This window comes from Botrytis sinoallii, assembly GCF_014898435.1.
Source record: "Botrytis sinoallii strain Bc 23 chromosome Unknown BSIN_019, whole genome shotgun sequence".
NCBI lineage: Eukaryota > Fungi > Ascomycota > Leotiomycetes > Helotiales > Sclerotiniaceae > Botrytis > Botrytis sinoallii.
This window is the reverse complement of record NW_024066046.1, coordinates 631,096-657,688: the sequence shown is the minus strand read 5'-3', so window position 1 is coordinate 657,688 and position 26,593 is coordinate 631,096. Positions and strand designations below refer to the sequence as shown.

The following is a 26,593-nucleotide window of genomic DNA, read 5'->3' as shown; positions in this document are numbered from 1 at the left end:
AAGGTTTCTGTCATTCTCTTGGAATAAGTTGAGAGAGTCTAAAAGTAAATCCAACTTGCAATTCGAATTGAGGAAAATAATATAGGAAAAGGTATTTACAATCTTGTTGTGAGATCCCTCAATATATTCAATAATGATATTCAAAGCAGATAGCTCTATAGCCCAATGAGTATAGATTCCACAAGTTTCGGTCTTAAAGGATAAGAATCTAGTTAATAGTATATAATCAGTGAAAATCTTATAAGATCTTGAATAATAAAAGTAATAGTAATATTTGTATATAAACTTGATAATTGCTAAAAGCTTATATTATAAATACTATAATTTCTTTGAGTTTTAGTAAAAAGAAAGGAGTCATATAAGACAGGGTATATAATCAAAGATTCTGAGATAACTCCTGGGGGGTATCATTTCTATACAATATAGTAATTTGATGTAAAAGCATTAGAATCCGTATATATCTTAATGGGAAGGGAGTAGTTGATATTATATAATTCAATCACTTTAGAATATTTGGCTTGTAGAAACTTAAAGGCAAGTTGTTTATATGATTCCTATTGCTATTCGATATTACCGGTAAAACGGGAGAGAGAATAAAATATCTCAGCAAAATTCTTAATATCCTAATGGGTCATCTGAATAGTAATTAGGAAACTGCGAACTTTAGTAGAATTCCTTGGAATAGGAAAGTCTTTAATCTTAATAGCTCGGGCTGATTTGATAATCATTATATTGCCTGTTTGATAGAGTATACCTAAAACTTTCATTTTATTTATAAATATATATAGTTTCTTAAAAGAAAGATATAGTTGAGTAAAAACTAGTTTTGAAAGGAGATGGTTTGTAAGGGTATTGTAAATATCTTTAATTGTCTTATATTCAGAAAATATGTTGTTCATATAGAACTTGACTAAAGCTAAACTGTTTAAGGAGTTAGGTTTAAGAATAGAAGGATATTCGTTAGTATAAAGAATATCGTTCTTTAAATAGTAATATTTCTCTAAAAGATGAGGAATATAATTATAAACAATATATAAAAGCTCGAATATTGAAAAACATATAGTTTGAGTACCTTGTGGAATACAGGTAGATTATATCTGAACAGAATCTTCTATAGAGAAGGCAAAAATATATCTATTTATAGGATAGAGAGGTATTACTCAATATGTGTGTTTAAGATCAAGTTATATAAAAACCATATGATTAGGATAAGATAAATATTTATGAACTTTTTGAGCTAATGTATAGTAGCTGTTAGGTATCTCTTCTTTTACTTGTAAATAATCGAAAACAACTTATCATTTTGGATTAGGTTTATAAGGAGATAATATGGGATATACAATACCAGGCTTTTCAATAACAAAAGATATTATAAACCAATCGGATAACTTGCTATTAGCTATTATAGTATATTTATATATAAAACATTTGTAGTTATCTTGAATAATCTTATTCAATCAATATATTTATTAAGGATTATATCAAGATTGAAACTTATATTTATACAGAAATATACCTTCCTTTAAATATATCCAATAATAAAAAGAGTAGTTGGGGGAATATATCTTAATTCGATTATATTCAAATCCCTATAAGTATATAAAAAACACTTGATATATTATTGTAATTCTTTTATAGCTAAAGAGCCAATATATACATTACTAATATTAAATTATTCTTATACTAATTCAATCAAATCCATAAACAATAATTAAGGAATAGATTGTCTCTCAGTAGGATATATATAGTTGAATAGAATAAAGTGTTTTGATTCAATTTGAAAGGAAAATATAAGAAACTGATTTCCGGAAAAAGATTTCAATTTGAGTTGGGAAGCAGAAGATTTATATAAAAAATTCATAGATTCAAGTATATCAATAGAAATATTGGATCTGTATATTTATATAATATTCTTTAAAGAATATAGTATTCTAACTTTTGTATACAAAAAGGGTTCGAGTAATTAGGAAATAATCTTTTTCTATAATTTAAAGTTATATTTAGAATTTAAAAGTTTAAAGAATTAAATAAAGTTAGGGATTTTGTAGAATCGGATTCAGTCTCAAAGACCTTTTCAATAGTTTCAGTATTATTATAATCAGATAAGAAAACCTTTTCCTTAGAATATACTATATCTATATCGAAATAGCTTGATTTCAATAGTTTATCTTTTATAGAAATCTCAGCTTTTTATTTAGTAATCTGATATTTAGGGTTTGTTAAGTAAAGAACTAATTGATGAGAAAGTGATTATACTAATTATAAAATTGAATAAGAATACGAGATTCTGAAAGATTCTTATCATTAATGGAAATAGTATAGTTGAAAACATTAATATAGCCTTTAATAATATAAAGCTATAATAAATCGAGAAATAAATTCTTTTATTCTTATTAGAATGATTTTTATTGTCAAATTGAATAAAAGTATATATAATGTATTGAATGCCTTCAATTGTAAAGCTAAAAATAGTATATTGTTTTAATCCAGTATTCCTGTTATCAATTGTTCCCATAGAAATAGTATTTTTCGAGGCAATCTGGTATTGTAATAAATCTAAATGATCGATAAGTACTAGGGAGATTATATTATTATTAGATTCTTGATCAATAATATAATGAGATCTGCTTAAAACGACTTCAGTAATATATCCCTCTTTTGGGATTGAAATGATTCCCTGAATTCGAAAAGCTTTGTTCTAATTGGAGATCTTAATAATAATAGGTGAAATCGGGATTTTAATTACTTATAGATTTATAGATTTGATAAGATCGATTTGTACAATTCGGAACTTTAGTGTATAATTTGTATTATTTAATAGATATAGAAAATATTATTTCATTTGATTTTAATTCAAGATAATATTTGCAATATAAGTATAATAAACTTTAGTTAAATCATTATCAAATCCGGATTGTATTATAATATATAAGATAAATTTATTTACAATCTTAATGGTAGATTGTATATCCTTCTTTTTTTTCTTAATAATATTCTCTCGAATTGTAAGACATTGTAGGTTTTTAGATATATTAGGTGAGATTTGACAAAAAGTTAATATATCAATTCTAGAGATTCCTAACTTAAAAATGGAAAAACAGTTCTTATAATTAATAGGGGTTTCTTTTATTCTTGCTATAATATTGGATAAAGGTTTAGAAGGCTTAATGGATTTCTTTATTAGAATTGAATAAAATGTAAGTTTTGAAATGTATTCTTTATATTTATATATTATAGAAAGATTTGGAGGAGTTTGAGTTAGTTAAAGTTGAGGTATGAAATTACAAGATAAAGATTGAGATGAATTTTTAAGAATTGATTTGGGTTTTTTATAAAAATAAGAAGCAAAGATATTGGGATATTTATTATAGAGAGTATTTTTTATATAAGTATTCTTTGTATAAGGTATAATATATTGATCTTTAATAGTATTAGATATATTATTAGATCTAGCTCTTTTGTGAGATAATAGATTAAAAGCTTGAATTTGATCTTCTTGCTTATCATCTATATCTATATCAAATTCTATATCAAAGGAATACATTTTAGGTGCAGGTGTTTTATTATCTGAATAATTTGAATTATTGTTGATTTGTGTTAAAGAGAAAATGGAATTTGATTTAAAAGGAATTGAGTTTGGATTAATAAGAGGCTTAGGTTTCTGGTAATCGTTTAGATCAATTCGATTATTAATATTAAATGATTGAGAGTGTATATAAGCTATTGATATAGCTATAATAAAATGATTTGGGAAAACTATACTTCTTAAAACAGCTTGTTTTTAATATTGAAAAGATTGATTTATACAATCCAGCTTGGTATGATTATAGATTCCATATTTAAAATATAAAGGCTTTTTTGAATAATTGTATTATTCTATTCCATTAACAATATTATTCCAAAAGTTCTTTAAATCTAATCTAGTTTCTTTTGCTTATATACCTATCGATACAAAAGCTTGAATATAAATAGATTAGGATATTGGATTTAATAGTTTCGAACTTGAATTATTGTTTTCTTTATTATTAAAATTATAATTATTATTAGAGATATTTCGATTTTATCGATTGGAGGATTGGGATTGAAATATTTATTCTAAAAAAGATTCAATCTTTTCTTTGGATAAATCCTTGAGGTTTTGTTTTTTTAAAGCATTAGTGATATAATTAATGATATCGTTTTGAGCAAGTGTTTTTTCCATTTCTATATTTTTTTGAATATTATATATTATGGAATAACTCTCATTTAGGGATTTGCAGATAGTGTTTAGCTTAATAAATCCTAAATAAAGATTAGGATCGATAAGACTGGTAACGAATACTTTAACTAAAGTTTTTTAAATATTGACTTGAAGAATATCGGTATTGCATTTGGAGGAAGGTATATCTTTACAGCCTATTTCCGATTATAGATCCTTAATATATTGATAGTATTTTTGAATAAATTCGTTTTTCTTTTGAATTAAAAAGCTTATAGTATTGAGAACTATTTATATCAAATCTTTATTTTTCTTGTTTAAAAAGTGATTAATAAGAATAGTAATAAATTTGTTTTGTAAAGCCTTATTTACTAAATTAATATTATTTATAATCTTAGAAAACTCTTTATTTTTATTTAGCTATTTATTAGTTTTATTAGCAAATTTAAATAAAATAAAATTGAAAAAGGTATATAACTTATAAGTATCGTTATCAATAGCAAGATATATAGCTTACTTGGTTTTCCGAATCTATAACTTAATAATATTCTTTTTTTTGAAAAAGATAATATATTATTAACCTTGACTTTAATCCATTCAGTACAAACTATTAAGGTAATAAAGTTATTCGATATTATAGAAGGATTTGGCGGATAGTATATCGGAAGGATTTCTTGAATTTGAAGGATAGAAAGTCGAAGTCGTAGTTTGATAAATAATAGGATTAGATTTTCAAAAGGGTTTCGTATATCCTTTAGTAATTACTAAGCGAATGGGAGATAAAGGTTTTGTTTTTCGGGATTAAAATGAAGGTAATATCAAAAGAATCGAATAATAGTTTGGATTTGTTTGAAGAGAATAGTACTAGTATTGTTTAGGGTGAAATTGAAAATCTGTATTGCAGATTTCCAAAATCAAGAATAATATTAAAAAGGTATCTTAAAAATCAAAAGAAATTTGTATTCTGATAATAAAATAATACTGAATCCTTACGAAAGGTGTTGTAAAAATAAATATATAGAATATTTCTGAAAAGAGAGATATTTGAGAAGTAAAAAGAAGAATTAGAAAAAGTTATTCAAATACTGAATTTCCATAACTATATAATAGTCCTTCAAATCAACGAGATTGTATAATATCTATAACTCTTTTGAAAGCTCTTTTGATACTAATATATTGATTATTATATAAGTACTATTATATAACAAACTTAGAGGTAAAAAGGGTTTCTGAATATTCTTAATTAAAAGGCTTAATTATAAAGAGAATGGAGATAAGATATTGAATGTATTTTGAATCCCTGTATAGGTTATTAGAAAAGATATATAGAATAGGTAGATTTATTGATATTAAGTATAATGCGTATTCTATTAAAAGCTATATACAATCCAGTTGACTATATCAATCAAGATGATTACGTAATACGCCTAATGCGTTTAGCCTGCTTTCTCTGCTTTATATACCCTGATCAGGCGATGGAGTCGCCTAATTAGGTATATAGGGTACACAAATGAACTGAGTGAAATAGTTTTAGTAATCATGGGAATGAGTACTCCGGAGGAGTACTAGGATTAATACCGTAGGGTTACACTATACGGTGAATTCCGTGACAGCAAATCATAATTATTTACTATTATCTCTATAATAAATCACTAATTCAACTCTCTAATCTAATCAAACTCAGTTTAATATATTCTAAATTCTAAATCCTCTCTATTTATTAACCCCTCATCTAATTCCTAAAACCTCAATCCAAAGCTCTCTAATAATCTAATCTAAATTAAAAGAATAACTACTCAACTCTCTTATACCTCATGTCACGGGACCACCTCTGTGAGTATTCAGAAGCTTTACCGCTATACCACAAAAGTATAAAAGACTAAAAAATAAAACTAGAAGTTTTATCTTGTTTTTATATATATAGCAGGACAGGATAGGATAGGATAGAAAAAGCTAATGTTACTTCGTGATATTACTCCCCTCCTTAAAGTATGGTTTTTATATTATTATTTAACTAGAAGGTTTTAGGACTAATGTCTCAAGCATTCAGGCAGACAGGATTTATATATGCTAGTCTCCAAACCAATGAAGGTTTGTAAGCTATAAGTGGGCTTCCTACATAACTCTATTTATAATTAAGGGTAGTTCTATTTAATATCACAGAACCACCTCTGAAAGCATTCAGAAGCTTTACCGCTATACCACAAAAGCATAAAAAACTAGGAGGTAGAACTAAAAGTTCTACCTTACTCTCACATATATAGCAGGACAGGACAGGACAGGACAGAAAGGGCTAGTGTCACTTCGTGACACCTCAGCTATCTATCTAACATCAATAAAAATACAAAATCATCTCTTAAGACTTTTATCCCGAATATTCGCTAATAAGAAGAGTATATTAATTAAGAATCTTTTCAATCTTCTCCTCTCTTCTCTTCTGTAATCAAAACGAGAGAGAGTTACTATTATATAGTATTAGTAGAAGAGAAAGAGTCAATTTCGTACTAGCTACGAATTAACGAACTATAGAAATCGTATTATGATTAATTAATTTACTATTCTTATCTCCTTAAGATAAGAATTTCGATAGAATAAGACTAGATTAGAAAAGTGTTGGTTCAATAATGAGATCAGGAATACGGGAGACGTGGTTCCCACTATCATTAGTAGGCCCCTAAATGTCTGTATTGTATTCTGTCTAAAGAGCTAGCTAATGAGGGGAAGTAGTAGGCCTTATATAGGCACTACTGAAAGAGCTAGTCTCCTTCGCATTCGTCTAAATACCTTTGATACAGTAGCCATTATATTGAAGTTATTCTTTTGAAGTGAATTCCCTTATTCATATACTCGGAACTCTCTTTTATGGCTTCAAATACAATGGCTGAAAAGAAATTCGTAAAATCATAAAATCCTCTATCTGCTGGTTAAAGTCCCTGACTTTTTATTAGCAGAACCAATCCCTTTCTTTAATCCTGTTCCATCCACTTCATTGTCTTGATATCGATTTTATTTGTATTGATCAGATCAGCAAGAGCTTGATATGGCTTTCCTTTTATCATTGCATCGGTCGGATTAGTCGGACCATCAATCCAGATCACTTCAACGATCTCCCTCTGCTTGTAGGATTGATGTAATGCTATGATGTTGATTATTAATCTCTTTCTTCCTGGATTTCTTATATATAATAGGATTCTTAGGATCAGCAGCAAAACATTCGGGGTAGTAATCTTGTATATAAGCTTGAATCTGAGGTATAACTACTCGCAGAAAAGATATTGGTATAGGCATCTGGTTGTTCTTGAATAAATCCAAGAGAGGTTCCTCTGGATTCGTTATACACATAATTGCTGTTCCTGAAGGAGATGATATAACTTTGCCGGAATTTGGCAAAGTTATTTCGGGATCAATATCATAATCCCTATCCCTACCACCTCTACCACCACCTCTACCACCATTATTACCATCTTGACCGCTATCCCAATTATTATCATTATCCGGATCATCATTATCATCAGATAATCTTGCAGGAGTATTTCGTATATCCCCAAAGCCATAAAATGGAGGGGGTCTATGTGCCTCGAGAAGAGCAGGTGGAATAGCTTTGCTGGTATTTGGTAAAGTTAGGTGACCAGCTGGGTTACTGTTTAGAGGTTCGGTAGGAAGATCGGCAGGGAGTTCGATTTGTGGTTTTGGACTGAGTCCGATAGGAAGGTAGGCTCATTTCGTAGATACAAATGGTTGTACCTCATTAATCTAATATTCCAAAAGCTGATCTGTAGTTTAATTGTGATATTCTTTACGGAGAAATGCTTTTATTAAAGTATTATCGAGATTTGCATTTATATTGATATAAATTCTATAATGTTGTAAGATCTTGTAAAAGTTATATAATATCAACTTATCAACACTCCTAAGTAGGGCTTATCGAATGAGTTCGAAATTGAATATAACTGTATTCTGAAGAGATGCATTAGTGATCCTTATATTCAAATACACAGCTATTCGAAAAAGAAAGTATCCATCAATCTGATACTCTATCCCCATCTTGAATATATATCTTTTATAGAACTATCTAGCTTTATTGAGATCTTTTAGAAAGGAATAGTTCTGAAATTCTCCTTTGAACTTCAAATCCTTAGTAGTTTCCTGAGTTTTTCTTTCTTCAACTACTGCTTTGTTAGAAATATAAAGATTGAAAGGAGCAGAAGGATAAGGAGAAGTACTAATTATATCTTCATAGAAAGAAGTCTTGAACTCCTATTATAGAGGATTAGTATTATCAGTTGTTGTGTCAATAAATCCTCCTATGCTGGTAGATTAATCGAATGGAACAGGTTTCTTGCCAGCATCGGGTTTTTTGCCAGCTTGCTTAAAGCTAGTGCTAGCGCTTCCCAGGATATCATAATGCTAATAACGGGAAATAAAAGAAGTAAAAATGAGAAGGTATTTCGAATAAGTAAGTTAAATAATTTGTGATATTATTAATTAATATTAGTTCAATAATGAGATTAGGAATACGGGAAACATAATTCCCATTATTATTAGTAGGCCCCTAAATGTCTGTATTGTATTCTGTTTAAAGAGCTAGTTAATGAGGGGAAATAGTAGGCCTTATATAAACACTACTGAAAGAGCTAGTCTCCTTCGCATTCGCCTAAATACCTTTGATACAGTAGCCATTATATTGAAGTCATTCTTTTGAAGTGAATTCCCTTGTTCACACAAAAAGAAAAGAGCTAATCGTACATAAAATCAAGAGTAGATAGACGCTATTACTTCGTTTCAACTAGTTAAATATCACTATTGTTCAGTTCTATCTATTGAGATAGACTTATAGACTAAACTCTCACCGGACAATGACTCGAAAATTTATATTTACGTCATTATCTCACGTGAATCTCACGTGCTAAATACGAGCGTGACTATACCACGTGATTTTCACGAGGTATCACGAGTATGAGTAGATGTGCTGACTAATTGGGACTCAAGACAAGAAAGCGGGAGAATGAGTTGAATAGACATAATTTACAAGGAAAAAAAGGCCAAAAGTGTAGTATATACAGCATAACACACGGTAAATACACAGAAACCGTACAATCAAGCAAACTAAGGTTCAAAATGAGTTCAATAACAAGTCATCAGTAAGAAAATCATTCAATTGTATTGCTCACAGCCTAAAGCTCTCCCATCCACATTATCATACTAAATAGCACAAGCTATACTCAGTACCCCTACTTTATCTCTATCCCCATACCCCATACCCCATACCCAACCCTTTAGCTCGTCGCTACCTCGAGTCCTTTCAAACGAGGGAGAACTAACGAGAGCAGCTGCTTAAGTTTCCCGGTAATATCATTGGCATAACAAGCCAAGTAACTATTGTACAATGTGCGCATCGCCATGCTAATTGCCAGAGATCAGCCCGGGTCTCCACTCCGTACAAATAGGAAGGCACTCTGGCACTCTATTGCTCCTCCATATCCTTATCCTCGTCTTAATCGTCGTCGTCACTATAAAGACCACCAGGAGGCGGAACCCAATCGTCATCGGCCATTTCTTGATCCTCAGTGGACTCTGCAGCATTGCCAGCAACATCAGGGGCAACAACGGGGGCAACAACGGGGGCAACAACGGGGGCAACAACGGGGGCAACAATAGGGGCAACAGCTTGACCAGGCGCCACAATCGGGAACCGGGAATCTATGGGCAGTGTAGCCGGATAGCCCTCAAGTATCCCCTTCTTCCTCGCCTTATCAAGAATTGCATTCTGTCTTGCAGTCGCTCTCAGTCTGTCTTCCAACGTTACCTTAGAATATTTGTTAAAATATCTACGTTGCTTAGCACCTCTCTCTCCTCTGAGATTCCAAAGAAGTTCCGATTCTGTGATGCCGCACTCGATGTCTTTCTTGTCACCCGGAGAAGCGCTTTTGAAACAATCCTTGCGGGGGATGAGACTGCCATAACCAGGACGGATCTGTGAGAGTTCTAACTCTGTCATTGAGCGACGGTCGATGCCGTATTCAGCTCGACCACGCCATTCTGGTACGGCAGCCGAGGCGGAATTTTGTTCGCCCCGAGAATCAGCGGCACTCGATGTGGATTGTTCTTTGGCTTGAGAGCGAGTGGATCGAGTGGATCGAGTAGATTGGGGGTTAGCAATCGAGTCGGGTTGTTCTCTGGCTCGAGATCCAGTAAATCGAGTAGATCGAGTGACTGGAGCAGCTCGAGCAGTTGGAGAAGCTGGAGCTGGAGCTGGAACAGCTGCACTAGCTGTACCAGGAGCAAGAGAAGGAGGAGGAATTAGTTGGCGTCGTACGGCTGGGGAAGGGTAAGTTTGATCCGTCACAGAAACTGGTCTCCGTTCAAAGAGCGGGAGACGGCGAGTGTGATAAGGACTGCGACCGCGGGCACCGTTTACGAAGTCAGAGTTATATGGAGGAAGATTGCTGGCAGGACCATTGTTCATGGTGGTATCGCTATTGACGGGGTAAGATGTGCGAGCATTGTTATGAATAGCGTGGTATCTGTTCATATCATACGGATCTTGTGGATTGGGTGGACGACCCCGAAAAGAACCTCCTGCCCGTAATAGTCCAGAGGCTGAGCGACCACGATCAAGTTCAGCACGATCAGAGACCACCATATTAGGCGCATTAATACTAGAGGCTGAAGAACGATCACGAGCAACAGGAGGGCCGTCTCTCACAGAAGATGTAGGGAAACTTAAAGGGCGGCCAATTGAGTCCGGGGGAGAACTGTCAGGCGACAGTATACCCCATTGTGGTAGTTGGGGGAGTGGGGGTAGATGTTGGAAAGAAGAGTCTTCCTTCTCCGGCTGGTTCGACATCGTGGTTGATTAAGCTTTGTTCCGGTAAGGATCACTTATAGACAGTTGAATAATATAGGTTTAGGTATAGGTGATCGTAATCGCAGTCATCGCGCAATGGGGAGCAAGGAATGACGGAATAGAGTTAGATGAATTCGAGGATGTCGTAGGAGGAGCGAGTGGGAGGATGTTGGAAGTACACGAAATGTAGCTATGCTATCTACTTGTATACTGTTGAAATAGATAAGTCAGATAATCGCACAGAAAGTTTCAGAAAGAATTATGATATGCTGTGATAGACTGTTTGGAGAAAATTGATCTGCTTCGAGGTTCTGCGGGAGGAGGATTATTAAACAAGAGAAGACTAACCAATAAATCGAGATTAACTCAAGAACGACGTTCGAAGGTCGCTGCGACACTTCGTAATAAGATAGTTATTGAATGAACAAAAGGTCAAGTAGTAGCTACGGGCTAGATAACCGACAATGATCAAGGATGTCGCGAAGTATCGTGAGAGGATGATTGCTGAACGAGGACAAAATTAATTCATAACTCCAAACTAAGTGTCGAGAATGACTTACCGTAAGGCTTTATCGAAGGAGGAGAGAGGTTATTGGTGACTCCAGACAAACACTCAAGGACAACGTCGACGATTGCGGCAAGGTTTTTAACGAAAAAGGAGAAGGATTGACGAATAGCTCCAAGCCAACTATTTCATAAAGACGTTAGAAGGATGCCGCAAAGTATCTCAAGAGGATGATCATTGAACGAACAACAACTTACCTAGCAGCTAAACCAAATCTCAGAGACGACGTCAAAGTTTTCCACGAAGAGTGGTACAAGAAGGAAGAGGATGAAGTTAACTGGTAGTCCCAGATTAACTATTCGACGACGCGTTCAATGATTGTCGCAATTCGTGCGAAAAGGATTGTCAACGAAGAAGAATATAGCCTGGCAGCCCCAGACTGGCTCCCAACCCCCAAAAGCAGTGTTCAGAGGATGGCAGATTGAACGAAGGCTTGGAGAATTGATGGAGGATTGCTGCTAAAGGCAGACAAGGTGGGGTAGATTGAAGAATAGACAGCAAGTAGCAGAAATCAAAGTGTAGGAAATTAATTTTGAAAATCTGAACTGCGTGTAGGAGTTTTTGAGAAGTAGAAGGTACATGTAAGGTAATGGTAAGGTAGATACCACTGCGAATAAACAACTGACAAAAGCTTGTTGGGGTAGGGTGGGAGAATGGAAAACTGGAAGACTGGAAATTGCGAAGTATTAAGTATTGCCTTGTAAACCAAGATAATTTGCAATCAATACGGAAGTACTCCAGTACCAAATGACCTTTGAAAATTCAATCAAACTAGTACTAGAAAAGAATAGCATGACACAATTAAACGTAATAGAAGACAAATAAAATCTTTTGTTGAACAAAACCTGATGGAATGGTGTGATTTCTCAGGAGAAAGCAGTGAATTCGCGAGATTTTAGAGTGAATCATAGGGGGACTTGTTTTGTCCCAAATGATCAGGCTATGTCCGGATTTGTAAAAGCTTATAACTTCAACTCCAACTTCAAGAATTTTCACTCCCAAGAAGCCTTGAGAGGGTGAATCTGGGTCTTTGCATTAGTCTACTAGATTTAGAACTTGAGATCTGAAAAAAAGAACTTACAATAGATACCTAGGCACCTTGGAGTAAAACCCTGTTTTTCGAGGACCCCCGTGTAAGTTTCAGACCTGTAAGGCATACCAAGGCAGGATCAATTCCAGTAAGCTCCTCTTTTGGATTGATTGTACCCATTCACTCTAGTATTGAAGTCACACTCGACATACATGTAACAATGTATTCAATTCTTCCAAACCAGGAACTAAGGCTGATTCCCAAGCCCATTATCCTGCTAGATAATCCACATGTGTATATATACTAATGCATCTGCGTCCGCAGGATCGACATGCCAGAGCTGTACCACGCGTATACGTATCCTCGAATGTTGAGAATCCCCAGCCAACGCCACCCACGTCCCAGGTCCCACCTTCAGTCGAAATCTTCACATCAACTATTATAAATCGAAAAGTCCTCACTCATCAGCGCGTCCGGGAATGTTGGGTCCAACAATGCATCCCAATTAATATCGACCTGTCTTTCTACTTCCGGACCATGCTGTCCATCCGCGTTTTCCAAGAATCCTAAGTCCCTCTTCTTTTTCGCCATACTGTCTCTGAGCAAAACCTTTGCAGTGTCGAATGCTTCGTGTGCTAAATGCGTATCTACTATTCTTACGATATTCTCAAAGATGTTCAGGACCCAAGAAACGTTTGATAGACTTTCCGAGGTATCGATGGCGAGGAGGACACAAAAGTACTGGAATGTGGTTGAGAGGATATTCCACCAAGGATGACCATTACGGGCAAATGTATTTGCTGCCTCGGCACCTTTATTCCCTATATCTATGATAGATTGGATTGCTTCTTTCTCCAGTCCTTGTTTCATAAGCCTCAATCTTCTATAGAAACAAAAACATACATCTGCTTTAGAGAGTGAAAGAAATGGATGTACGTCTGGTATCTGTGCCAATTCTTTCAAACCGTTTATTAGTTCCTCTTTATGTGTTATCGAACTGACGACCATGTTATCGCGAGGGATTAGTTGAGCAATTTTGATGTGAAAAATTGTACTGTCGCCCATGGTATCCTTGAGTGGCTTGCAGGTTATACTATTGAGAATGACCGCAGATCTTCCATATTCATACGAAATAATCGTATGAACAGACCAAGCCATCCAGAAAGTTTTCCTGGCTCTTTCTATCTCTGCTTGATCCATCCGCCTTGCTTGGGTATCTCCTTCCGTAGTCAATAGTACCGAGTGGACTTCTTGGTGTAAACCTGTAGCTTCAGCTAAATGCAAAGTGACACAGCTAGCAAGCCACGAAACATGAGGTCTGGTAGTTGATCGAAGATACAGGGTCCGTAGAATCCATGCATTTATTTGATCAATCGAAGGATGGCGACTGAATGTTGGATCCTCCAGCACCGTTTTCACATGCTGCACAATTTCCAACTCCCGAGGATGACCAAGTCGAAATGCAAAAAATGATCCCAAGGCTACCACCCCACCAACAACAGCACCAAACGTCAAATCTCTCCCATGGTTAGTCCAATAATCATTGCACCGTTTCATAAAATATGGCCAATCTAGGAATCCAAATGGTCCATGAACTGTTGCCGCATATATGTCCGAAAATCGTTTAAAATCATCAAAAGAAACCAATTGAGTCAAATTGGTATGAGCAGATGCAGCTTCCTCGGCTCTGATCCCACAATTCCAAGCAAAAGAATGAAGAGGTGGTGGATTTGCAGATTGAAATTCCACACCAAGACTTCTGGGGAAAGCGACTGCAGAATGCTGACTCATGTATCGTGATCTCAAAGGATCAAGAATACCGCGATCAACAACATCCTGTGATGATGTAGATGGAGATTGAGCATTTGTTATACTGTGACGTCTAGGAGTATGATTTGTTGTCGATGGTGAAAATTCATGCCTCATTTCATTATGACCTGGGAGAATTGTCCGTATAGGTGAAAGATTGGAATTAGGCGGATTATGTTCATCGGAGTATCGACAATTGTATCCATATCGAGTGCACATTGAACAGGGGAATTCTACATCACATTTTCTCTTCCGTTGCCGACATGGAAGACAAGCTCTCCTCGCTCGTTGACGTCCATGAGTCGGACGGTCCGGATTGCTCGATTGCGTCGACGATAACGGCGCCGATGATGATATGCGTGGGGGTTGTATCGATGACCCATCAATTGGTTCTGACATTACTCAAAAGCCGAGAAATCGCTCTTCAATTTTACTCGTAATGAAGTATATACAAGCTGTATTGAAGCGGACGAATTATTCGATGGATACATCTTGATTCAATGTGTGATGATGAAGGGGGAAGTTGAGGTTGGATAAAAAGTAACTTTTCAGGTCGGAGTTAGATCTTGGCTAACTGATGTGGGGTTAGTGCTACTCAATTATCAATCCGACTCCACTACCTTGGAGATCATCAAAATGTTGTTGATAAACGAAGTATCATTATGTCTTTTTATGTTTCTTATTTCGTGAAAGAATATGATCGATCAACTACTACTCAAGCAACAACAGCTATATAAAAAAAACTGTAGGGTATCTATACAAATCAATCGCTTCATAACAAATCAAGGTTCCTCTATCCGCCCCTCCTCCTTCCTATCCTTGGCTCTCTTCGTCCTCTCCGACAACGAAAACAAAATCGAACAAGCCACGCCCAGTCCCGCAAGTCCAATCCCTACATACTGAGCTCCACGATATCCTTTCAAAAGATCTTTTGGGTTCTTTCCGCCGTTGTTGATCTGAACTTCTACAGTTCCGGCAATACCTAAACCGATTGAGATTGAGTAATTGACAACAGTGTTGACAAGAGAAGCGGCAAGTCCTTGATGATCTTTATGCATGGAATTGCTCAGGAGAATCGTTGCTGCTGGGAATGACATATCCCTGATTTTATTAGCATTTGTTATCCAATGGTTCAGAGAGAAAATGATGTTTGAACTTACATTCCCCAAGGAGTTACAAGACATGCAACGAATGTCTGTGCCCAATATGTTTGACCGATAGGAACCGTGGCCATCAGAATTGATCCAATGAGAAAACCAGTCATAGCAATCATCATCACAGTACTGGCTGGAACCTTGCTAAGAATCTTGCCTGTAGTCAATGATGCACAAAGTCCACTAATGGTTGTAGGCGAGACCATTGCTGATGCGAGAAGTGGACTGATTCCCCTGATTTCCTCCAATAATTGCCAGAAGTAAAAGATCCAGATTCCAAAACTAGCCCATCCACCTGCAATACATGCAAGTGTATAACCAGTGTGAGAATTGAACGCACCAAAGGGTACCAATGGGTAGGCCGCACGAGATTCGATGAACGCGAACAGTCCGAGCACAAGAGCCCCAATAATGAGAATAACATAGACATAAACGGTGGTCCAGCCAATTACTGGTCCTTGATTCCATGAAAAGTTAACCAAAACCAATCCTGCAACTCCAGTCAAGGCCCCAAGACCATCAGCTCGCTTGAACATGCTAACTGAACGATCAAATTGTGGAGGAGGTGTGTGAGGAATGACAATAATGCCTACTACAGCGAGTAGGACGCATACCATAGCAGCGACCCAGTAGGCCCAAGGCCACCAAACGAATTCCGCAAATATACTTGAGAAAGTTGCACCTAGAGTAAAGCCCGTTGGAGCTGTTGCACCGAAAAGACTAAAAATCATCTCCTTCTTCCTTCCTGGCTCATAGATACGAGCAAGGATGGCTAAAGCATTCGGCAAAAGAAAAGCCGGTCCAATTCCTTGAAGGGCACGAGCAACATCGAAAAAGATTGCATCCGAGTAAGCGCTAAAACCAGCTAGTAGTGACCAGAGTGCGAACCAAAAGAAACCACTTATAAAGAGCAATTTGTGGCCATAGAGATCTCCTAGACGTCCTGCAATAAGAATAAATGTACCGACCGTCAGGGAGTACGCGGCAGCAAACCAACCTTTAACACGAAATATCAGTTACGATTCAGATATCAAACGGAACATAGAGAAGCATACTCAACTGTCCAGGATTTGTAACTCCAAAACTAGATCCAATAATATGCAGCGGAGCAATAGCTTGACCCAGTGCGGCTTGCGTCATAAGTTGAGCCATACATATTATTGCGATAAAAGTATATTCTCGAGGGCGAGAATTGAAATGTTCGATTTTACTTTGAATAGGAACGAGAGTATTCGGATGGGCGTACTCGGGTCTAGACTTTGTCTTCTCGATATTGAGAGACTCGTGACCTGCCATCATTTCGGAGGAGGAAGACGGTGATAATGCAGTTTCCATGGCAAATTTCCAGGTAGCCGCAAGAGTAGCAAGAAAATGAATACCGGGAAATATCTTTTGATCCGAATTAGGTGTCTTAAATATTCGAACTTCGGCCGCCCTTTCCTTTTTGTTCACACGATAAATGAAGAAGTCCAAAGATATCAAAAAGTTGTACGTCCCGGTTATCTATATCCCGTTGGTGATGTGACGCAACCCGAGTAATATGCAAATAGTATCGGGATAATAGCGGAATAGGAACTTTTCTGCAGCGGAGATAGTGATTCCACCGCAATTAGATGCTTAAGGTTTGAACTCTGCATATGTATATACTTACGAATGTAGACATTTTGAGATACGGTACCGAGACATGTTCATCCTAACTCCTATTGGAAACTCCAACAACAATTCTAGAGCAATTGAACGAGAAGGATGGATCAGATAAAGAATGAATTTTCGGGTTCTCATAATCAACAATCAGCAATTATCAAAGTTCGGTTCCCATTGTAGTGGATCAAATAAGCATTATTTATGGGGTTTGAGTGGATTCACCAATTAGGTTTTCTATTTTATTGCGTAAGATAATGATTTGAGGGTAGTATTCCGCAACATCCGATCCGCACAGAATTGGCATTATTCCGCAATATTTCCGGCCTGTTTTTTAAAAAAGGAAGCGGTATAGATATGAGGAGAGAGCGATGAAGTTGTCTTGTAACTTTCGGAACGAACTCGATAAAGGAGCCCACTAGAACGAAAATACCGAGATACTAAAACGACATTCCCATCACTCTACAAGCGTTTGGAAAGAATATTAGTACAGAGATGCCTTTAAGCTTACAATGAAATCTTTGAAATTTCTCATCACAATAGAAATGACGTTTTGTATTCTTATTCGATTTCGAATTAGAGATGTTGTTGAAAGGGGCTTGAATTTTGGCGAGTTGGTGTTCCAGTTGTTTTCATTCTGAACGGGGAAAGACAAATTTCGAATTTGGTGTATTTGAACTTCTTCTCCTTTTCTCCCCTCCGCCAATAAAACGTCCCTCGCCCAAGCCACTCATTTTCTCCACCCGCGTCTCCATTGTCATCCCCATTTACATCACCCATCACCCATCACCTATCCACGTTCCCATGTAAATCACGTGTGAAGCATCCACGTGAGTCGTTGACTTGTGTGTTTCTAATTATTCTCTAGGTTCGCTGGCATTTGGTCTCTCTTAGTATCAAGTTAAGTATGCTCTTCGCGATCCATAAATGTACAAATATTCCCCGGTCACATATTAGTGAAGAAGAACGGTGAGCGTAGCTTGAACAGAATGTACAGAAGAATTGGATCAGCTGGAGAATCTTACATCTTATTCTCTATATCTCTTTGGTCTCAAGCCGCAGCTCCTCATTCACTCATACACAAATGATTAATAAGTGGCACAGCTGCTTATTATTTTATCGAACAACATTCCAACACATTGATCTAAATAGTATGTAAATATCACGATAGTTCCTCAGGAATACAAGTACTTTCTTTCTCTTCAACACTGGTAGGTGGGGGTGCACACTATTTGAGGGAGTTAAAGCGACCAATCCACCTGTGCGTGAGTCTAACGAGTGCTTCGGTATCGCCGTCGGTTCAACTAGCTTCAAGTGTGACTTTGTGGGCGCGAGTCGCCTAGAAAGGACAAGATCTGTCATTTCTGCCGGTTGAAATCTAGGATTACAACTATCCCATCAACAACGTTCAAACATATGAATATGATTCTCTTTACAGTTACCACACGTACCTAGTGCTATTTATATCTCTTTCCAAAGATCCTAATTATGTAGGCATATCAGTCATCTTGTTGTATCACTGCCTTCCGTCCACTTTTAAAGATGGAATATAAAATTTTGACACACCTAGCTAGGTAGACTTGGTGATAATTCTCTGACTCTAACGGATCTTACATATGTTCCTCTCATTTTCAATCATAGCTTCCACTCTAGGAACAATTTTGAGTGGAGTTCTTACTAGCTGATTTGAGGAACTCGGAACTCGATGCTAAGATTAGTTGTCGAGCACAAGGAGTTGATAAATACTAATTCGAAGTTAGAGTTAGAAGGGAAACTAAGTAAATGGATTGGCAGAAATTCTAGAAAGAAAAGCGAGAGATTTGAGATTTGCGGTGCAGTTTGAAGTGAGGGAGTCTTTACATTGGGAGTTCTTACGGAGTAGAGAAGGTGATTCTATTAGACGTCGGGCATTTATTGAAACGATTTTATGGAAACTTGGAATACAAAATGATGGGAGAGTGAAGTTGATAACTGTGATCCAGAATTTTAAACGATAAAGGAGATTGAGTTAGATAATACGAGTTATCATTTCATAATATTTAATGGAGCAGGATACATTTCTAACATATAATATTAATACTAGCTATAGCTGTACTGTAGATTTCAAATTCAATATCGTGACGTAATCAGGTGATCTCTAATCTTATATATTTCAAAAATTATGAAAGCGAAAACTAGATGAGCAAGCTCAAGGCATATAGATGCATCTAAGTATATTAGAAGGGAGAGATAGCAAGATTTATTGAGAGTAGATTTTTTGAGGAAACCTTCATGAAACTCTCCTCAAACCAAGCAGCCGGATTTTTAACTGAGACCAAGGAGCTTTGAGACCATGGAACTATTGAATTGATGAACATCGAAACAGAGTATAAAAGTGATCTTAAAATAGACAGACGATCGTCTCGCCAATCTATATAATTACCATCCTCGCCATTTGCTTAATCACCTGGTAAGACTGTCGAATTTACAATGTTGCCAAGCCAGCATAAATCCATAATACTCCATCCCAATTAATCATACCCGGTGAGCCAGAGATATAGACATTGGACCACCACGAAGTATAAGACCAGTTGCCATCTTTGTCGCACGTATCGAAATTTATAAGATAATCTCTTCCCGTTGTGTAACCAACAATCATCTTACCGTCTGATGACAATCCCACTTGAGGAGCAGAATCCACTGCGCCTCGAAGATCCTCAAAGTCACTCCATGAATTACCATTATACTTGGAGACACCAAGTGATTTGGAACTGGGTAGACGTATAAAACAGTGCACGATATTATTGTAGACGAATAAAGCTGGTGATTTGTTTGTTCTATATCGGGAAGATATTTCTGTTGGGGTTGTCCAAGTCTCACCGTCGCTTGAAGTGTTATACCAAAGATTATCATGCACTCCTCGGTGCACGGCAATAAGGCGGTCATTGTGTCCACAAAGAGCTGGGCCATCAATAGTCGCGCCTGTCGTTCCTGCTACGAGAGCTGGAGAAGTCCAATTGCTTCCAGTCGCAGCAGATATGCAATATAATTTATCACTTTCGTGGTGGCGATACATGCAATATAAGCGGTCTCCATGTGTGGCAACAGTAGGGCAAGACCCAGAACGAATCGTACCATTCACAATAGGAATAGGCGACGACCATTTTCGATTACTGCCATCGTATTTAGTCCAGTGAAATACGCCATTCAATTCTAGGAAAACACCGCATAACTCATTGTTGAAGTTTGCCAATGAAATACCGTCCAAGGCGCTACCAGCGACGACTGGCGCATCCCATCTAGTCCCAGAAATTACTTTCCAGCCTCTCAGAATACCAGTTGAGTGAGGAAATGCTTCACACTTGATCCACAATTCATGCTTTCCTTGGTGGGCCCCATCAAACATGAATGATAACTCGCTATTGGTCCGTTTACTCCAAGCAATTAATGTTGGCTTTGTAAAGGCAATTTCTCGTCGAATGACCAAGTCGTCGTCGTTCGTTAACCACTCAAGAAGAGCTGCAACTAGTCTCCCACAAATTCCAACCAACGCAAGTATTGCTGCGGCCTTTCCTGTCGATCCGTGCTCATCTCCCCAATCATCTGCGGAATTAGCTTTGACAGCTGCATCAATCGCAAAGTCGGAAATATCTTTTAAAGTCTGCACCATTCTATTGTAAAAGCTATCACCACTATCGTCTTGCTCCCAGCACTCGATATGTCCTGCAAAATGCTCTTTTACAGCACCGTTGAAGAAGGTCTGACCCATTGTGCGTTCACTTCCATTCACAATTTCTCCGTATTTTCCAGTTCTAAAACTTTCCTTGTCCCGAACATCGGATCCAGCCGCAAGGCCCCAATAGATCTCATTTCTAGGGCCAGTGAGTGAATCAATTTGTTTACGGTGACATTTGAACCGCTGCAAAGTCAGTTTGAATTCGTTCACAACATTTGTGATAGCGTTCGAGTTTGGACTGTTGGAAGTTGTACTGGCTTTCCTCTCTTCCTCAGCTTGGATTGGCTCGTTTTCCTTCTCTTCGATATCTGGTGCACTTAAGACGGTAATTCCACTTCCTGCTCCAGTAAGCGCTTCCATATACTCAAGGTTATCAGTGCATTTCGTGTCGATTGTGGTGATGTCTATAATTTTGTTCCCGGGCATGGCGAGGAAGTCGCTCGCCATTTGCTTTAGCGTCAGCAACCATATCGTGTCAGTATATGCTGTGTCCGCATTCATACTGAGAGCAGCGCCCGAGAAAATAGTGCCGCTGAAAGTAACTTTACCAGCTTGGTCTTAGTCGATATTCATATAAAGCGAATTACTCTTGTACTTTTCATATATATAACTTTTAGAAATGGACATTGCATCATAAGGTAGGTAGATATTCTGGACAATATAGAACACATTTTGTTAGATGAGCTTCAGACACACAAACCAGCGAACTTGGGCGACGAAATCAAGGTATGCCTGAGTAACGCATGCAGTGCTGTGTACGCTAGCCAATTCGAATGGTCAGTTCCACGCCGAGTAGTTCGAGCAGGTTGTTAGCCCCCAATGCGAACGCCACAATCAACATTCAAGAGCTGAATGCGGTTCCACTTTACTTTAACAAACTCAAAACTCTTAAGAACGATGCGGCATTTTTCCTTTCAGAATAAGCATCTAACCCGCGTGGGAAAAATAACATGGATTGTCCAAGCTTTCTTTGGTGCAGAGAACAGAATCAATGCCAGCTTTATATCAATTTCAGACAGGAAAGTTAGAGTTCAGCCAGATGAGATGTGGATCTGAAGATCATTTTTCCCAGGGTATATCTTCTTCACTAAGCGCGACCCTCATCGTCACCTATTCGATATTTTCTTGTCGAAAGTGTTGCAAGGAGCAAAAACAAATTACTATTCGGAGTAAGTATTAATATGGTTCATATTGATGAGTGAAGTGTTTGAAATGATCCTATAAAGATACAATCTCAAGGTGAATAGATCTAATAAATCAGAATAAATGGGAAAAGTAACTTGATGATTACTCTCGTGAATACACCCCCGGATTGCTGCGGCACTGGCCATTGCTTTAGTCAAATTCAATCGAGACACGCCGAATGGGAGACTGCAACTATTTTGTATATATACTAGTATTCTACAAAAGCCATTCTTCACTACGCTGCATAGCTCCCCTCCCCTACCGTGGCTGGCATTGGCGCATCCCTCATTCATCTTATCAATCGATTGACCATTATAAAATCCACAATCATCATCGCCAGAATGTCTCGAACATAAATTCAAATTTTACCATAGAAAAATTATCATTGGCAAGACTACAGAAGTTTGAAGATGACAAACACAAACTAAACTATTAGTTTTGTAGGGTACAATCCGATGTAAATATAAAAGGGCCTCATATTCGTCCTGACGCTTGTATTCAAGAAGACAAGAGACGGTGACAAGTCCGAGTGACATGGACTATACCAGAACAACAGGAGTTCGCCTACTATTCATTCGCACTTACTATAGCACTACGCAGCGGGGTTCTAGGAAAAAATGAAAAATGTCTTGATGTCGAGAACATGAGAGATGATCCAGTACTTATGGTATTACAAGATCTCCGGTATGTTTGCACAAGGCCCCTCGTGGTTCTGCTTAGTAGACGGGCATCAAACGCAGGCATGAGCGATGATTGATTGATTGATTGATTGATTGATTGAATTTACGTCCACCTTCAGTCTAAGACTATATAGGACGACTAGGCCTTAAGGGCCTAGTAGATAACTTTTTATTTTACAATAATAGGAATAAACAATTTGGGGAAGTGCAAACGAACATTGGGGACCTAAGCCCACTTACTATACGTAGGCATGAGCGATGATTTCGGTTGAAAATAAGAATTTTCGAAACTGAGGGGCCACTTGACCTCAACCCTTCATGCACAGCTCCATCCCTTGGAACCTAGACCCGTAACAACAAACAATGTCTATAAGCTCCACTCTATCATCTTACAGAATTCGTTAACTATCGTTGTTGCAGAGATAATGGATCCACTTGGAGACTCGCCATGAGACTGGTAAGCGGGTTTCACACTTAATTCCTAACTACCATAGCAAAAATTGCTCGCAGTTGCTTTATTTCCTTCTACACTGTTAGCCTGTTAATATCGTTGCGCAATCTCACAGTAGTGTCTTTACACATACTTCATTTCTCTGGAAATCAGATGCTCCCACCTGTTAATAAACAAAAGCACATATATGTCCACTCACATCAAAGTTTTCCCACCCCACCATAAAGCTTTTTAGAATAGCACGTCCAGCATCTACCTCATCGCGTACAAAATGCGTGCCCTCTGAATCAATAGGAAAGGGTGTGAACCAACTCCATTGTGTCTCTTCCCGCAAGGCCACATTTGCTACAAAAGTCATCAGGATCAGAAGGATCATTGTTGTAACCAAGATTTCCACCAAAAGTCAGTAGAAGACTAACTAGATGTACGCATATCAGAATGGTAGTGGTGTGTTGATTGAGTGTCATATGAAGGAGGATAGAATAAGATTAGACGAAGTGGCTTTCAGAGATCACATGACCGTCCACCTGCGCCACATCGGACTTTATCCCTGATCCTATCCGTATTAGGACACGGTCAAAGCCAAGGCAACCTCGGAGTAACATGGTACAGAAATATGGGATGAAGGAGAAGAACATCTACGAGTAAGATTTTGGGATTTCTTCGTTTTGTTTCATTTCTCTCACTCCACAACCGTTTGGATGATCTCTACCGGTAGTTTTGTCTCATTTATCTGATCTCAGTTACTTCCACTGGATGATTTCGCGTTGTCCCAAGTATTTCTACATCAACTTTTCTTTACCGCCATTTCCAAGGGTAAATTCCACTCTCCATCGCTACTGGTAGTGATAGTGTCAGTACTGTACGTACCTGCATCAGCCGCGTACAGTGGATTCTCAAATCGAATCCCCCGGTACGATCTACTGCATTTGCATTGAGATGCACCCCGGATTATGGACTCCTCCTTACCCCATGAGCAAGAACGCAATCGAGCTCAGAGGGAATCTTCAATCTTTGATCTACCTCAGTATGTAATAAGCTATAATGATGATCATACCTTACGATGGGATCCTCCAGCGGGGTCCAAAGAACTATCTATCGCCTTAAGTTATCATTTTCCTCTGGAAAAGGACCTTGGAAGCAAAATGCAAGCTGCCACTAGGAAGTTTCTTCTTCTTTTTCGAAATGAACGACAAAAGACAGCGTCGGAGGACTCCAAGACCAATGGGATCTCTGAGAATATGGGTCTTGATGGGTTGCCATTACATGTGAATACAGAAGATCAGGTCACGCGACCAAACGTGAAAGTACCAGAATCATCATCACATGTCAAATCTAAATCATTGGCGTCTCATCGTATCTCGATGCCAGAAAGCAGAACCATTCAATTCTTAACGTGGGATGCCGATATGAAGGAATTCAGTCCTAAAATCAAGAAGAGACGATACGACAAGGAAGAGCGAGTGAAGGTTGCCGCTAATAGAGGATTTGCATGTGCTAGGCATAGAAGACAGAAAATGAAGGTACTCGGACATCAGTTTCAGTTATCAGACGCCCCACTAACAATCGATAGTGTGATCCGGAACGATGTTCAAGGAATAAACAACGGCTGAGTAGTTTAGAAAACATGGCCGCCAAAGTAGAGGCGCAATTGACTCTAGATAAACGACATTCTTCCTTCATTCCTGACCCCGAAACTGCCAGTCAAATAAACTCCACGATAGATCCTGAGACACTCACTTTGAACTCATCACCTTCTTTAGATCCATCGCCTAGGTGGACCACCTCTTCTTTTGTTGATCCCGCAACGCTTTACAAATTAGAGGGTTTCCACACGAGCGCTCAGTCATTGGATTTTCCTACACCTTCTCTCGAATATAGTTCGAGATCACATGACTCCATCGGCTCAGTACTATCGACAAGTTCAGATGTGAATTATCTCACCGGATATGATGAGATGAATTTCGATATTCCTAATTACGGAACTTATCATTGGTGGCCCCGAAATGAGCAGTTTGACCCCGCTGGCTCTACATTCAATGATCTCATGCCAATCGACCAACCCATCACGATGTCGAATACCTTGCAAATGGAGACATTCCGACTCGAGGATAAACAGTTCTCCACATTCAATCAACCTTCAATAGTACCTTCAGACCAGCAGCTAGATTGGACTCACAATGTGATTATTCCAGAACAGAACCATGTTATAGAGCCCTCCTCTACTCTACTTCGCCCATCTTCAAGCTCAATGGAAAACACGACAACTTCAACAGAAGGAAATCGTCACTGTCAACAAGACTTAATGGAATGGGAATCAGTCCGTTCATCAAGCGTTACTCAAGGATATTTCACCAATAACCAAGTGAAACCATTGACAGACGAAGAAAAGAGAACACTCATTAAATGGTGGGGTAGGGATAGATCCTCCGAGCAACCAGAGAGTATTCGTGGTAGACAGAGCTCATATGAAAGTCAGCCATCTAATGGCGATATTAATGGAGTTGAGATTCAATCTAACATGGGTGTTGGGAAGAAAGCCAGTCTTAGGGATAAAGTTAAGACTGCCACAGTTCATGTACCACCGTTTCCGAGGGGTTTGTTTAGAAGTCGATCCGCCGGAAAAGATAAGAAGCCGTGATTTTTTTTTCTTGGTTGCCCGATATCATATACTCTTTCAAAGGGAGTCAAGCGTTTATATTTAGGGATGTTGGATTTAGGGAAAAGTTCTGGTGCTGTGGTGCTTTGCGGATATCCGGTCTTTTCCAGATTTCAAATATTTATGGGAAGTTTCTTGGATCTATATATAGGGCGTTGATATCAAAACGTCTGTTCAGACAGTCGTTTCCGAAGAGTACCTACTGTTTTGCATCGTTATTGCTCACAATTTAGACAGCGGAATTCGAGTTCCGTGCATTTGACAGTTATTGAATGTGTTTTTCTGGATGATGTGATTTTGGCCTCTACCACGTCTTCTCTGTATGCTTTTAATTTTCGTTTCATTCTCGGAGGTACTATGTATGCATTTGAGATGAAACAGTGAGCGCGAAGTCGCTAGTCTATAAGGATGTTCTCCAAATCATAAGATATCACCTCCTATTAACAGGATCTTCGTGAATATATCAAACTCCATTTTTTTTGAAGATGAGGATATCTTGAGTTGAACTGTTGTGTCCAACTTCCAAAATGTGCTGTTTTACCTTTTTTCGATATTCGTCTCTGCAATTTCCCCAGTGCGAACGGACCGGACAAGATACAATAGCATGTCCTTGATCCTCTCAAAGCTTTTTCCTCTCCCTTCTTTCGAAATTAGAGCGA

General features: G+C 37.7%; 5 protein-coding genes across 5 annotated transcripts; 1 reads left to right on the top strand and 4 right to left on the bottom strand.

Annotated features, from left to right (window-relative positions):
• Positions 1-9,692: 9,692 nt before the first annotated feature.
• EAF02_009382 (uncharacterized protein) lies at positions 9,693-11,045 on the bottom strand (the record flags this gene model as incomplete). Its single annotated transcript, XM_038905430.1, has 1 exon — positions 9,693-11,045. The coding sequence occupies one exon, from the start codon at positions 11,043-11,045 to the stop codon at positions 9,693-9,695; it is 1,353 nt and encodes a 450-aa protein (XP_038754883.1).
• A 2,027-nt stretch (positions 11,046-13,072) lies between these two features.
• EAF02_009381 (uncharacterized protein) lies at positions 13,073-14,848 on the bottom strand (the record flags this gene model as incomplete). Its single annotated transcript, XM_038905429.1, has 1 exon — positions 13,073-14,848. One exon carries the CDS (start codon positions 14,846-14,848, stop codon positions 13,073-13,075), a length of 1,776 nt encoding a protein of 591 aa, XP_038754882.1.
• Positions 14,849-15,231: 383 nt separating this feature from the next.
• On the bottom strand, positions 15,232-17,266 carry EAF02_009380 (uncharacterized protein; the record flags this gene model as incomplete). The annotated part of the gene is made up of 4 exons (XM_038905428.1): positions 15,232-15,550; positions 15,610-16,600; positions 16,659-17,106; positions 17,255-17,266. 4 exons carry the CDS (start codon positions 17,264-17,266, stop codon positions 15,232-15,234), a joined length of 1,770 nt encoding a protein of 589 aa, XP_038754881.1.
• Positions 17,267-19,708: 2,442 nt separating this feature from the next.
• Positions 19,709-21,460, bottom strand: EAF02_009379 (uncharacterized protein; the record flags this gene model as incomplete). The annotated part of the gene is made up of 1 exon (XM_038905427.1): positions 19,709-21,460. One exon carries the CDS (start codon positions 21,458-21,460, stop codon positions 19,709-19,711), a length of 1,752 nt encoding a protein of 583 aa, XP_038754880.1.
• A 2,768-nt stretch (positions 21,461-24,228) lies between these two features.
• Positions 24,229-25,916, top strand: EAF02_009378 (uncharacterized protein; the record flags this gene model as incomplete). The annotated part of the gene is made up of 2 exons (XM_038905426.1): positions 24,229-24,798; positions 24,849-25,916. 2 exons carry the CDS (start codon positions 24,229-24,231, stop codon positions 25,914-25,916), a joined length of 1,638 nt encoding a protein of 545 aa, XP_038754879.1.
• Between the last annotated feature and the right edge of the window lie 677 nt (positions 25,917-26,593).